At 31.5% G+C, this 16,047-nt stretch overlaps 1 protein-coding gene across 2 annotated transcripts in view; it reads right to left on the bottom strand.

Moving 5' to 3' along the window:
• LOC114326729 (condensin complex subunit 3-like) overlaps nucleotides 1-16,047 on the bottom strand; it is a 162,065-nt gene that overhangs the window by 11,354 nt on the left and 134,664 nt on the right. For both annotated transcript variants that reach the window (XM_050648039.1, XM_050648047.1), the window contains exons 10-12: nucleotides 10,519-10,743; nucleotides 6,014-6,131; nucleotides 1,434-1,639 (exon numbers count right to left, since the gene is read on the bottom strand). In XM_050648039.1, coding sequence (XP_050503996.1) covers nucleotides 1,434-1,639; nucleotides 6,014-6,131; nucleotides 10,519-10,743 — 549 coding nt within the window. The remainder of the gene's footprint in view (nucleotides 1-1,433; nucleotides 1,640-6,013; nucleotides 6,132-10,518; nucleotides 10,744-16,047) is intronic.

Here is a 16,047-nt window from a genome sequence, read left to right as displayed (position 1 = left end):
TTTTTTAACAGGTATATTAACCTCGATATTTCTTTTTCATTCTAGAAAATGCTTATTTGATATTTATGTAAATAACCCTTCGATTGTTATTCTAGAATAAGGTGAATTCTTCCGTAATAATATTTCTTATTCTGGAACATTGTAATAATGTATAAATAGGGGTTTTTGGAATTAGTAAGTCAGTTGTGAATTTGAATACGTCGGTGTACTGTATCGAGCGCTATATATTTTTGTAATTGTAATTATGTATATAGATAAATTATTGGATTTGGTGTAATAAATAAATTAGATATCGTAGTTTGTATAATAAAAGATATAAATACAGTGTCTTTCATTTGTTTAGAAGTAAGTTATTAAAAATAAATAAAGTCAACTAAAATTAAACTTAGTGCCTAAAAACATAAATAATGAAATAGTAAAGTCAACCGCGTAAAGTCAGTTTTGTAACAATATAAAAACGTTTTAAAAATGCTCATATTTTTGTTCGTTATGACACATAACAATATCAATAAGTAATAATATCAATAAGTAATCTACACCTCAAAATATTTTTTAAATAAACAATGTATGTCATCATCTGAAAACGATTATCAAACATAACAAAGGATCCCATACGTCCAAATCAATTTTGAAACTAAAAATAATATGTAACGTCATGATTTAATAGCGAATGTTAAACGTCAAAAAGGTATATTACACGCGCGAACGGTAGTTGAAATATATTTTATCCATCTCATATGTAAATTAACTTAATTTATACAGGGTGTTTCATTGGAAAACAGAAATACTTCATTGGGAAATGAAGGAAATTCAAGATGTACTACATTTTTTGCCCCACCGATTTTTATAACTGAGTTACACAGTATTTTATCGATTTTGCCCTTTTTTTTATCAATAACTTTAAAACCACCTTGTATATATTTTTTTGATATTTCGAACAAATATGTCTCACTTAGAACCCAAACCACCCAACTACTAATTACAAGAAAAATCCAGGTCCGAATAATTAACAAAAAGATATGTAATTTTTAAAAATTCGACATAATGTCAAAATTAAAATCATTGGATGTGTTGCAAATATGCAAACGGATATTGAAAATTTCAATTACTTTATATTTTCAAGCCCACAATTACTTTATATTTTTCTTGTGATTAGTAGTTGGGTGATTTAGAACCTAAATAAGACATAATATCTATGTGTACCAAATTTCAAAAAAATATACAAGGTGGTTCTAAAGTTATGGACCCAGAAAGAAATGGACAACATCGATAAAATACCCTGTAACGCGGTTATCAAAATCGGTGGGACAATAAATGTAGTATATCTAGAACTACCTCAGTGACTTCTATTCACCATTCAAGTATTTCCGTTTCCCAATGAAACACCCTGTATAATAATTTAATGTCTTATTTTCTAATACAAGTTTACTTACATCTGGTGATACTTTACATAGTGCCAACAAGAATTTTGCAATGCTCTCGATACTGACATCAGCAAGAGGACTTTCATGAGGCGCGCCGTGTATAGTCTCTATTGTTATGAAAACGGAATCTATCATCAGTTGCATACAATCTGGTATTAATGGTAAAGTTTGTAAAGTAAAGCCAATAATTTGTTTCAGGCTGTTGCTTTCATTATCTAAAAAATAATAGACAGTTTAAGGACACTAATAATGCTAATAGTACATTGATTTATAGGGGTTTATGAGCAGCGGATCAAAATTAGTTCTATACGAATGTCTAATGAAAGTTTTACTTTTAATATTAACAATATTAAAAATAAAACTTTATTACAACTAACCTTCTGGTTACACCATTCGTGGCTTCTAAAATTTGCAAGCCAACGAACTGCCGTAGCTAAGAAGGCCGAGGGAGATCTATCAGGGTGCATCTCACTACCCGCCTGTCCAGCACGGTCAAATTCCAACAAAGATTAGTTCCCAATACTCAGATTAGGAGTAGAACCAATAAAAATAATAAATAATCATTTCTTTGTGAATCGAAATAAGAGCCGTCTTATTTTAGTTAGTTCAGAGAGCTTTATTAATTCTATACGTCTTACGTCTGCAACTACAACAGACATTACCAAAGCAAATGTTGCTACGGTATAGCAGTGTTCGCGCTGTACAACCCGAATGTATTCAGAGTAAGTTCGGGATTAGTTTCCAATGCGTAGGCGTCAACGTAAGCTTATCCTGGACATGTTCAGGATTTTTCGCTCCGCGAACAATTTTCGGATTCCGAATGATATGACGAGTTGCATACAGCAAGGTTAGACAAGGAAGCATCCTTCATCCTTTCCATTTCTTATTTCGAAATGCGAATTTACTTATGCCAACAATAGAAATTAGAATTGTAAAATACCAAAGAGGAAAGCAGCCAATGGGGATTAGCTTTTCTTAGAAATTTAGGAATTTGATTAGGTAGCGTCTTATTGTCTTTTATTTCTTATTTCGACAATAAATTTGGTACGTATAAGTAATTTGGTATTTCCAAATTCTGTTTAAATTTTTGTAGACAGAAGATAGGGTTACTACTTATTTAGATACTAGTACGCTAGTTACCTTTAACTTCCTGGGAGTTGAACATTATCTGAAGGAAGGAATAATTTAGTAAAGCAATCATTTCCAATTTTGATATATTGAATTTGATAGGTTGTGGCATTTTGTGGTTTATTACAGTGATTCCCAACCGACGGCGATCGTCCCCTTGGGGGCGATTTGAGATTTTCAGGGGGGCGATAGAGCGAAGGGGCGATATGGGGGGCAATAGAGAAAAGGGGGCGATAAGGTGGGCGATTAGCATCTGGGAAAAGAGAAATGGGTAATAGAGAAGAAAAAACAATACTTTCGATCAGATATCCATAGAATAATAAAAAGTAATTAAATGTACACCAATGCACGTAATAATAACACAAACATCTCGTCTAGTAACAGAGGGCTATGAATCATGATACAATTTAATTCTATAGGTAAGTAATACATTATAATTCTGCATTTTCCTTTGATCGAGCTTTTGTATTGTGCGAACATCCGCACAAAAGAGAAAGATAGAACTGGGATAAGAATGATGAGAGTAGGTACCGACCCTGCCGATCTGACTCCAACAAAAAGTGTACGGCCAAAATTGTGGTCGTTTTGTCATCTATCTATCTTTTGCCTTTCATTTGTCCAAAGTTGAACGTAGGCCTCCCCCTTATTTTTCCACTCTTCTTCGTTCAGTGCTAATCCTGTCCATCTGGTCCCAGCGTATCTTTTTGGGTCATTCGACCATCTCATCTGTGGTCTGCCCTTTCCTCTTTTACGGTCCCAAGGTCTCCAGTGGATTGTCGCTTCATTCCATCTTTCCGCTTCATTCCGTCTTTTTGTCTGTTGTTTTATCATGTTTTTAACTAGAGAGTAGCTGCATGTTTGTTTAGATCTTTCACTTTGGTTTTATTTCTGATCCATGTATTTTTATTTTTGTCACTTATCTTGATACCCAGCATCTTTCTTTCCATTGCCCTTTGAGTATTGGCCATTCTTTCCATATTTTCCTTCATGAAGGTCCATGTCTGTGCTTCATATGTAAATAATGGTCTTGTCATAGATAAGGTAAATAAAATTAAAGCAAAACCAAAGAATGATGGAATATTTCGTACACTCTGACACTCTGTAAAGAAAATGATGAGATATTTAATACATTGCTACTACAGTACTACATACGGAAGTCCACTGGCTTTCAAAAGGGAATTGATTACGGCGGTTCTGCAGTCTCATGGATACTATTATCGAATTTCTGATAACTACTGACCCCACACTGAGTACAGCACTACAATAGAAGCGAAATGACATCGCTTAACTATCAGATATTTCTGAAAAATTAAATGGAACGAATCTGGAATTACAAAGGAAGAACATAAATATGGCCAAGGCGAAGGGAGTAGTCGGAGCATTCTTTGACAAACGTATCTATTTTTGAAGAAAATATACAGAGAGGAGGTCTGACCAAATTCCCCAGAAATCATCATGTGGTTATTCTGAGGATCTTCAAACATATTGCCTCCACCTTGGAGGGGATTTGAGGTACATAGCTATTAACCAACATTGAGCCAGACATAAAGAAATTATGTGAGTATCACCAGGCCCAAGAGAGAAATTAACAATTATTACTAACCGTATTCACCAACACGTGGACAAAATGCAAGAGGCACAAGATCGAAATAGAGGGAAAATTATGAGAGAGATCTATGTCCAGCAGTGGAGAAGCGAAGATTGAATGATGACTTACCATGTATCATTTTACGAAATGTAAAAATAAATCAATATTGTACTGAATAATTTTTTGTTTCAATTTAATTGGGGAGGGGGGCGATTATAGTATTCACAACCGGTGAAACCTGTCTAAGGGGGCGATCATGGGAAAAAGGTTGGGAACCACTGGTTTATTACACCACAAAAATAATGAAATATAACAAGACACAAGAAATAGTTTCAGAATAAGTTTGATGTGTTGTTTATGATTCATTATTCAATAAGAGACTAATTTAACTCATAAATTAAACTGAAAAATAAACCACAAGAATATGTAGGTACTTATAAGCTCATCTAGATAGAAGAAATTAAGTAAAAACAGAGTACAATTTATTGTAATACTACCGTAATAGATAATTATCGAATATCGAATGAAAAGTAATACGATAATAATACTAGAAAAGGTACCTACTTATTTATAAACATACTAAATGGAAAACATTGATAAAAACAACTAAAAAAGCTTTAATATAAAAAATATTAAAATTTGTTTGAAGAATATTGAAATGATACAACACTTTACATAATTTAAAAACTTTAAAAACCAAAATCTACAATAACAAAACAATATTTTAGGTTAAGAATTGGACGGAGTAAGAACAGAATAATGGTCAGAATGTCAAGAAATTCTCTGGGTACATTCGGGTTGTCCAGCGCGAACAAATATTATTAACCTTCTTTTAAAGCCAGAGGGTTGGTCCGAATCAAAATTTGATTTTTTTGAGTCGCCTAGGCCTAGGGCGATGGTGACGGCCTACGAGAAACCTGGCACGATAATATCGAACGACGGAAAGCTAGACCTAGAAATTGCAAATAAGAGAAAGAAAGCTACGAGAATATACATATTATGCAATTAATAATACGATACTTGGAAAAAGAGAAATCAGCCAGGAAACAAAAATACACGTATATAATACAATCACAGTACCCACTCTTCTATATGCAAGCGAGACATGCGTTACAAATAAAAGACATGAAAGTGCCATAAATGCAGTAGCAATGAAGCAGCTGAGAAAAATAGCTGGAAAGACGAGGATGGACAGGGAAAGGATCGAAAACATCAGAAGCGTGCTAAGACAGGAACCAATAGAGAAAACAATTGAAAAAACAAAACTGAACAATTTCAATTGACAATATGATTTATTTAAGAAAGTTGCAAGATTTCTCCGCTATTCGCGCACGATCATTTCTCGTATCCCCTCCAAGTACTTGCACACGGCGAATAGCTTCAGTCCACTTCAAAAATCCTAAAGCCATTTCGTTTCTTTTACGTCCAGACATTCATTCATCCCACATCATGCAAGAAGTAGCATTAGGACCTTAAGTGTCTGAAATCGTATAATTGTATGACCATAACTTGGGATTATAAAAACTCTGCTGGTTACTTAGAACAGACGTTGGCAGACATTTCTGTAAATCAAGTGTCAATAATTTTATTGTTTCACTACTTGCTGCTCTTTCCTTATAAAGTCTTTTTAATTCATACCTATTACCACACTATTACTAGCCTCTAGAGGACGTTGATAATCTTGTATTGCATATGAAAGATGAAATGTCCGTTATGTAGAAAGTGAAATAATACAATTTAAAAAATGGAGTTAATACAGTTAGTGAAGTACTGAGGTACATAATTGTATTATAACAGAGTTATATGAAAAATAAATGAGCAAAACGAATTAAATTGCAGTAAATTAAAGAAAATAGTCAAAATTTTTAAATACCTCTAGCTGGGTTACACCATTTAAGTATCAGCCTAGCGATCAAAGAATCTGAAATGATTCTGTTACTAAGTACTAGTTGGCACAAGCCACGTCCAGCCTGCTCTTGTATATCGTATTGCTAAAATAAAAAAAAAACGATACAAGTAACATAACTATTTAAGTAATTCAAAATTGAAGAGAAAAATATTGACTCCCGAAAAAAAAACGAATCAACAAAATAAAAAAAATTTGAAGATACAAAAGTTTAAGAGCGTAGGCGCAAATATTTTAGGGATATTCCTACTTTTTCTTTCGTTACACGGCAAATTAAGTGTAGTTCAATTCTCACTGGTATGGAGATGTAAACATTAGTTGACAATGACATTGTTTGAATGATCTTGGATAACCGTTACTTGTATAATCGCTTAAATAATTAATTCAGTTAATTAATAGGATATTTTTTGGCTAACTATGTATTCAGTGATTACAATAATTTATATACTATACAATAAAAACTGATAATTGAAAAAAGAGAAAAAGCGATAAAGTGATTTTAATAATATATTGTTATTATGGAACGCTTAGATAAATTTTGAACATCTTTAACAACAAAATACTTGGATCGCAGAATATACCCTGGTGTATTCTGTGCTTGGATATTCCATAAATAATAAACAATAAACAACTTTTATTAATTTCACGCCTTATATCAATTATTTATCAAATACGAGTATACTTCCAATATTATTTAATACACAACTCAAAATATTCCTGAAACGTCAAATTTTTAGTAGCCTTTTGGTCACTGTCTTGTCACCACATTCTGTTGATTAACTACGTTATATGGCAAAGAAAGCGAATGCTCGATTTGGAAAATATCACCACGAACACGGTGTTTATTTTTTTCGAATCCTGAGAAAACAGATAAATATTTTTGAAAAATTTAAACGCAGAATGAAAGATTACATCATTGCCGATGGTAGAAAGTACCTTAGAATAAATAATTTTTTATGAGTGAGATATTTGAAATTAAAAATCACACTTAATTTTCTCTTTTTTTTTCACCCTTGTAACTTATTGAAATATACATTACAGAAGTTTTCAGGGAATTTCTACCCCCGGTAATGATGTAATCTTTCATTCCGAGATTAATTTTTTCAAAAATACTTAATGTTCTCAGGATTCGAAAAGAATTAATGCATTTAAAAAACATTGGAACGAAATTTTGCGCTTACGCTCTTAAACATTCAATAATTTTTAGTGAATTATTAAATAAAATTTTGTAAAAAAAGTGGTACAGCAGGAAGCACTGTAGACTAGCGCGAAGATGTTTTCTGTATTTTTAAAATTTAAATATTTTTAAAATTTGATAAAATATTACTAATTGTGATGTTTATTTATTATTTTTTTATAGATTTTAATAAAACTGAAGTTTACATATTATGAAGGGCATATAATCAAAACTCGCTTTCTCCATCCATGGCCGAAATTGAGTTGTTTATATTTTCTGAATCTGTTTGTTGAACCCTAGACGAATCCAGAACTTTAGTTTGACTTTATTAGTCAACTAATAGATTAGTAGATTATTAGTTTTATCCAATATAAATTTAATGTTAAAAGTAGACTTTTGAATCAAACCCGTCTTTCTCCTATGACAGTTTTGCGTGAAACCCGTCTTTATCCAACCGACCAATAGGAGGCGGGTAAAGTGAGTGGAGGGGACTCGCACATATTTAATCACTCTATTTGTCTAATGCTACGTCACTACGTCACTGTTTGTTTACAAGATTTATTAGCTATTAACTTTTAATATAAACTATTTGCATAGTTTTTTCTTTTAAAATAAGTAGTATTACAGTAATATTTTTCTTCTATTCGTAATGGATGTTCAAGTGACTCCTGTAGGACCTGGTAAAAAGGCAAGAAAAAGAACACCGATGCAAAATGAATGGGCAAAAACAGAGGAAAAAAACCTGTAAGTTAAAAAAATTACGAATTTTAGACATGATCTTCCAAGAACTATACCGTCATTGGGACCGATAAGATCTGTTGTACCACTATCAAGATAATTACTTTTATTCTATTAAAATCGGCAAAAAGCAAAAGTTGTAAAATTCCATATCCAAAAAAGGAAATTGTTTCAAAATTTGCTTTCTCCTAACGAGTTTATTTCAAAACTTGCTTTCTCCAAAAGTTTGCTTCAAAACTCGCTTTCTCCAAACAAAAATGCAAATTATTTAATTATTGACGAAAGTTGGAATTCACTCATTATGTAATATCAATTTTTATGATTAAATTATAACGAGCGATCCACAATTATTGGGATCCAAGCTAGCCGTGCAAAAAATTACGTATGTCTTGTTTTAATCTGAATTTATGTCATTGGTTTATCAATTAATTTTGATTAACATTATAAAACATAAAAAATCAGTCAAAACCTTTAACACAGAACTTAAAATAAAAAGAATTAACAAAATTAAAAGTAACAATAATAAATAAAATCAAACAAGATGCTGTATATGTCCACCACCAACATCTCTACATAACCTAACTTTTCTTGTTAAGTTGATGTACACTGCAAAGTTGACGTAAACTGGAAAGATCTGAATTAAGAATAGACATGCACTGTATAGCTATCTCTGTCGTTCAGAGCCATCTATGGTGACAATAATTTTGGATCACACGTTATAATAAGTACATATGAAACTTAAATCTGTGATAACTGTAATGGCTTGTTTTTTACAAGTTTTTAGCGATTTGTGACAAACGAAAATTTTGGAGAAAGCGAGTTTTAATTCTATACCCCTCATATTGTATAACGGACTTTCGTTGTCGCGAAAATGAACTCTTCCAACTCTTTACTATGACTGCGAACCACGAACCGCTATTTCGTGTGTCGTGGCGCTACTTTCGTTACGCTCGCCTCGGCATTTTACTATGGAGCAAAATTAATACAACGCCAGTATAAAATCAAAATTGAGATAGGCATGAAAATGAGTGTGTGAATACCTAAATAAAGAGAAATGAGAAAAAATTGAAACTGTAACAAGAGCAAGTCATAACGAATTACTAAATATTTTTTAGTAACTAAGTTAAAGCGTTTAAATTACTAAAATAATAATTGTCATTATTGTGACTGTAATTATAATTAATAATACACCACTCTCTCTTAGTATTTGTTTAAACTGGTATTAAGAATGTAGTTCAACGATGCTATGAAATGTTCACTTTTCAGTTTACTCTCATGAATACCTTTAGCAGAGATATATACTTCATTTCTACTTTATTTGAAACCAATGTATGTCTATTTTAATTTTTTTTGTTCTGTGTTTTATATATTTTCAACCGTGACGAGATATCTCTAACGCGAAATTTCGTAACCTCCAATTGGTAACGGACAATTCGTAACGGTGAAAATTCGTAACGGCGACAGTTCGTAACGGTGACAATTCGTAACTATACATATTCGTAACGGTACAATTCGTAACGTCAAAATTGAATTATTCTGATTATTTTTTTTAACGTGGAAACTAACTTTTATATTATAACTACAATTACAATTGAAATTACGTTTATCAATTTAATGAACCAGCATCAGGATTTTTGAGACATTTCATATTTCGTGGAGAAATAAATATTTAAATTTTTTAAAAATTCTTTAGTTGTCATATTAACAAGAATATATATGCCAAAATATGTGTGAAATTAAAAAGAAGTGGTCTTAAAAAAAGTTTTAAAAAGTGTTCGCTCCGTGCATGACTGACGCGACACCTAGCGTAGTCGAACACATTTTTTGGCGAACACAATTTGACGTAAAACATATGATACTCATATGACATATTTGACGTTAATATATAATATTTACAATTTCTGATAAAATTTGTTTACAAACAATAAGTGTGTTCGCGGAGACAGTCAGGGACTAGTCCACGACAGCGCACTTTAAAATAATATAAATAATACCGTTGATAGATAAATATACAATGTATACTCACTATTAATTAATTATTAATACACTGGTATATTTATCAATAAACGATAATACATTAAATATAATATGGAAGTAAAGTGCGCACGCGTTGTCGTGGACTAAAAGTCACCTACAGCGTCGGCGAACGAACATAATGACACTGACATTACAAAAATTCGCCAAAATTGTCATATTTCGTCGCTACGGGCGCTGGCATAGTTTCGTGTATCCCCACCATGGTTACGTACGGAGCGAATACAATCAAGATAGGTCCCTTTCAAGATGTAATGTTGTTACGAAATGTTATTATTAGGTTTGTTCTAACACGCAACTTATGTCCTGCCAAAAATCGTCACATATTCATCATTCGTATTGTCCGAAGACGGTAATTCGAAAACCTAGGCAATAAAATCCCTAGTGCGTAGGTCAGCCCAACGAGTACTGAAATGAGTGTACTGACACCGTGTCACTGGACCACCTAATGTTACGCTAGAAGTATGAGTTTAAATGATGATATTTAATATTAATTAACATATTTAATTTTTTTTTAACTTACGTCATCATTCAAAAGATCCACTAATCCTTGAATAATATCAGTCAACGATGTACCTCCTAAAAAAATTGCTTCTTGTTGTTCTGTCATACTGTCTGATTGTACTTGTTCAATCGCAGGAGAAGCCATTAATTGAGGCCCGTATATTCTCAATAAGTCAACAACCGCCGCTATACATATTAACAATGTTTGTATGTCGCATTCTTCCCCATTTCGATAAGCAAATATCTAAAACACATTGTTAGAGTTCATATTTTACTACTACATATTAAAACATATTAAACTGAAAGTCAAACAATTAGGAATGTACTTCATAGATTTAATGACATCATAACCTACCAGTACAAACTTGACGATAAACAAATTCAACAAATTTTTCCTCATATATTAAATTTTTTGCTACCATAAGATTTAGTAAAAAAGCGCTGTTGTCGAATAAAAAACATTCATGCCTATTCTGTAACTCATTTCGATGATATAGAAGTAAGGAAAATCGAATAGAAGTGGCCAAGTCGAATAGAAATAGGCAAAATCGGTATTCCATAACTCCCTCGGAATCTCTACAATCGGAATAGTGAACAGAAATGACTTCGACAACATTTACCCTGTCGAAATTAGATTTCGATATCAGAATTGTGCTTGACGCAAGCGCATTGTATTTTGTTTTGACGTTTATATTTTATATCTACTAAAAATAGTTTATTACAACTTATTTATAGTATTTTTACCTTTTGTATCTGCTTAATTTTTTAGTTTGTGGTGTTATTTACTTAGGGAATTGAATATTTAATTTAGTCATGTTGTAGGAGTATGCATTGAACCTAACCTCATTTTCTCTGGCATCTGAATGCTGAATGTTGGCCAGTCACAGTGTTGTCATACTTTTTTCGTTTATTTCTTGTACAATTTCAATCAATGGCATAATGTACAAGAATAGCTTGTACAAGAACGTTTAAAATATAAAGATATGCTAATAGCGTTGATTGATAAATATATTATACCAGTTTACTTGTATTTTTATCAATCAACGCTTATAGAAAACAAAATAATTATAGAAAAGACGCCATTTTTGGATCAGTTATTTTAGCTGGAATCAAATCTTAAGATTGTATATTATTAATAATATCTTACATCATACATTTTATTTTCATTTATCTTTTTTATTTATCAGTGTATCTTCTTTCTTATAACAATTTTAATTAACTTTGATTTAAAACCATTTATCATCTTTTGAGCTTTTTGTGTCCATTTACACTAATATTTTATTGTTTACTTTTCAAAACTTTTCTTTTTTGTTACATATTTGAAAACTATTTTTTAAATGCAACTGTATGTAATGTGATAGTATGAAAAATTGAAGATATGGCAACGGTGTCGTATTTCAAATTTAGAACCAGGGGCCTGATTCTAAATCAAATTTCGACACTAAACAAGTCGCTTTCAATATGGCGACGGTTGAAATGCGATTGTGCGAGCCTTGTGGATTTTAGTTGAACTAACGAAGTGACGTCATGAAATAGCGACTATCGAAATTAATAGCGACTTTAAAAAGGGTGTTGATATTATAATTTCGACTGTCGAAATTATTTGACACGGAGATGAATGATTGGCCAAAAGCGAGGTTAGGTTTAGTTTAGATGTGTTTTGTTTATTTCTTGCAAGGAAAACTAAAGCAAAAGGTATTATAATATAGCTGGGTTTAATTGAAATTTGCTTGTTTTGAGGAATTAGATAGAATAGTATTAAATTAGAAATATAATAATTGAGAATGTCCACAACATGAATCATCAACTCAATGAAAGATGTAAGGTAATAATCTGGGAAAATTAGTAAAAAACAAGAAAAATTAATTACCAGCTATTTTATTGCTGGACATGCTGAAATCAAATCTTAAGACTTCCTATATTAGTAATATAGCTGTGCAAAGTCCACAGAAAGTGTGCTATTTTGTTTATAAACAAATTAGTGCTCCGAAATCTTTTTTTATTATTGCTCTATAACTCCGAAAATTTTAACTTTAAACCAAAACACTCACATAAAAATTGACAGTAATTCTGCACATTGATAATTTATTCCAATTTCCTTCGACGGAAATTTTCCTCGGAAAATTCGGGTTTTCCAAACAAAATCTTTAATTTTCAACTAAAATTTGAGGGAAGTAATTATTTATCAATAATTAAATAATTTGGTGACAGTGTCATAAATCTTTTTTGTTATAAGTGTCTTGAAGATATGAAAATTTGTATGTACAAAGAGGACCGGAATTAAAAGGTATCTAATGGTTCAAAGATTAAAATCCTGTTGTTTATAACTCTGTCGCAAATGCCGGTCAAATTTGACCGGTTATACCTGGAATCACTCCTCGCAATTCAATTTGTTTTTCTTCGTAAAGGACACAGAAGCCGTGCCCTTTTCAACAGCGTTAACTTAATTTAATTAAATCTAATATTTTCTGAGGGGTTCTATTTGTTTATAAGCCAAAAAATTGTTTCTTTATAACATTCCTGAGACCGCTCAAATGGTCCAATTTCAATCCTGTAAGGAACGTTGAATAGGTATAGTGCTTTTTTATACGAAAATCATAGTTATTCTGGTGTATCATAATCTTTCTGGTCATTATTTCGACCGAAATTTTTTAATTAACATTTTAATTATTGCTAAACTATTGGTTAGATTGTCGCCGGTCTCCTGATATACAGAGAGGGGCTAAATTATGGAATAAATTCATTTTCTCTAAAATGGACGATTTTAGAGAAAAATCCCGAAACAGGTCGATTTTTATTTTTAAATTAAATTTCTTGGCATATATTTCAAACTAGTGACGTCATCCATCCGAGCGTGATGACGTAATCGATTATTTTTTTTAAATAGGAATAGGGGTTCGTGTTGTAGCTCATTTACAAAGGCGTTCAATTATCTATTCAATATTATAAACATTAATATCATTATTTATACAGGGAGGCCAAAAAAATTTTTGAATTAAATTAATTGACGCAAGAAGAAGAATGCATGTAATTTATTTAACTCAAAATACATTCTATTGCTGTCAGAAAATAGAAAAAAATGTTTATTTTGCAAATAAACATTGCTTTTAGCTTAAATTAAATGTTCAAACTGCCAATAGGTAGGAGGGAGGCTGTTTGTGATTTAATTTAAGCGAAAAGAAATGCTTATTTGTGAAATAAACCTTTTCTTCTATTTTCTGACAGCAGTACAATGTATTTTGAGTTAAATAAATTACATACATTCTTTTTGCGCCAATTAATTTAATTCAAAAAATTTTTTTGGCAACCCTGTATAAATACCTAATGATAATAATGTTTATATTACTGAATAGAGAATTGAACGCCCTTTCAAATGACCTACCACACGACCCCTATTCCCATTAACAAAATTATCGATTACGTCATCACGCTCAGATGGATGACGTCACTAGTAAGAAATATATGCCAAAAAATTGTAATTTAAAAATAAAAATCGACCTCTTTCGGGATTTTGCTCCAAAATCGTCCGTTTTAAAGAAATGAATTTATTCCATAATTTAGCCCCTCTGTATAATCTACTATAATAAATCTTTCATGTCATCAATTATTTAATTATTGATAAATAATTAGGTACTTCCCTAAAATTTTAATTGAAAATTGCAGATTTTTTGGGAAAACTCGGATTTTCTGAGTAAAATTTTTGTTGAAGGAAATCGGAAAAAAAATAACTTTGTGCAGAACTAAATTACGGTGAATTTTTATTTGAGTGTTTTTGGCTCAAAGGAAAAATTTTAGGAGTTACAGACCACTAATTGAAAAATAAAGAAGATTTAGAAGTGCTAATTTGTTTATAAATAAAATAACACACTTTCTGCGGACTTGTCATACCCCATATTACTAATAAAGTAACGCATAAATTCGTTATTTCGTAAAGTGGTTACTTTAAGGAAAATTCCCGAAACACGTCGATTTTTATTTTTAAATTACGGTTTTTTGGCATATATATCATACTAGTGAAGTCATCCATCTGGGCGTGATGACTTAATCGATGATTTTTTTAAATGAGAATAGGGGTCATATGATAACTCATTTAAAAGGGTATCCAATTCTCTATCCAAGAATATAAACATTAACATAATTATTTATACAGTGTGTTCAAAAAACATTTTTTAATTAAAATAAGTGAGACAAAAAGAAGAATATAATGTAATTATTTAATTCAAAATACATTTTACTACTGTCAGTAAACAGAAAAAAATTTTATTTGACAAATAAACATTGATTTTCGCTTAAACGAAATGTTCAAACTGCCAAGCGACAGGTGGGTGGCAGCTTTAACATTGAATTTAAGCAAAAAACAATATTTATTTCTCAAATAAACATTTTTTTCCTGTTTTCTGACAACAGTAAAACGTATTTTGAATTAAATAAATTACGTACATTCTTCTTTTTGTTTCAATTATTTTAATTAAAAAAATGTTTTTTGAACACCTTGTATAAATAATTAGGTAAATGTTTATATTAGTGAATAGAGAATTGAATACCCTTTCAAATGAGCTATGACATGACCATTCTCATTTAAAAAAATCATCGATTACGTCATCGCGCCCAGATGGATGACGTCACTAGTATGATATATATGCCAAAAAATCTGAATCTAAAAATAAAAATCGACCCGTTTCAGGATTTTTCATTAATGTCGCTGGTTTACGAAATAATGAATTTATGCGTTACTTTATGGACGCACTGTATATGCAATCTTAAGATTCGATTTTAGCAATAAAATAGCTGGTAAATAATTTTTCCCAACAATGGCATTTTTTCGATAATTTTCCCAGACTATCAACAAGTTCCAATAAACGGGAGCGCCAACCCAAATTCTGAGCAGTCTCAACATGATAAGATTAATATCCCCAGTTGTAACTAATATCGAAATGAATAAGAATCGCTATATTCTGCGGCTGTCATGGCGGTGTCGAAATGAAATTGCGACTGTCGAAATGAATTAGAATCAGGGCCCAGTAACAAACAGATCACAGAACACTAATTTCGCTTGACAATGCGGGGTTGCCACTCCCTCCTGACCGAGTGAAATAGAAATTGCCGATTTCGATTTAGCCTGATTACGATGTGAGTTACAGAATGCCAATCCAAACATAAAAATGACGCGATAGATATCAAACATTCCGATTTCAGGTAATTACGATTCGACTTGGTCATTTCTATTCGATTTGTTAAAAGTTACAGAGTAGGGCTGATTGTGTATTTAGCAAAACAGCTACCGGCTACGCTGTTTCTCTTTGTCTTTAAGAGTGTGAAACAAAGATAACTATCTGTAATATAAGTGTCAAAGTCATGTTGTAATATAGAAGATTATGTAAAATTTTTGTTTATTTTTTTCATCTTCTTTTATGGCCTTTGGGAGCTGTGTTCATTTAGCCAGCAACATTTCTTAAAATTAACGCCTAACTAAACCTACCATACAATAAAACTATTACAAACCTAATCGACCAATCAAGGATAGGGAAGGGAAAGTGTTAAAAAATAA

Source organism: Diabrotica virgifera, chromosome 1 (genome assembly GCF_917563875.1).
Source record: "Diabrotica virgifera virgifera chromosome 1, PGI_DIABVI_V3a".
Lineage (NCBI taxonomy): Eukaryota > Metazoa > Arthropoda > Insecta > Coleoptera > Chrysomelidae > Diabrotica > Diabrotica virgifera.
This window is presented reverse-complemented; position numbering and strand designations above follow the sequence as displayed.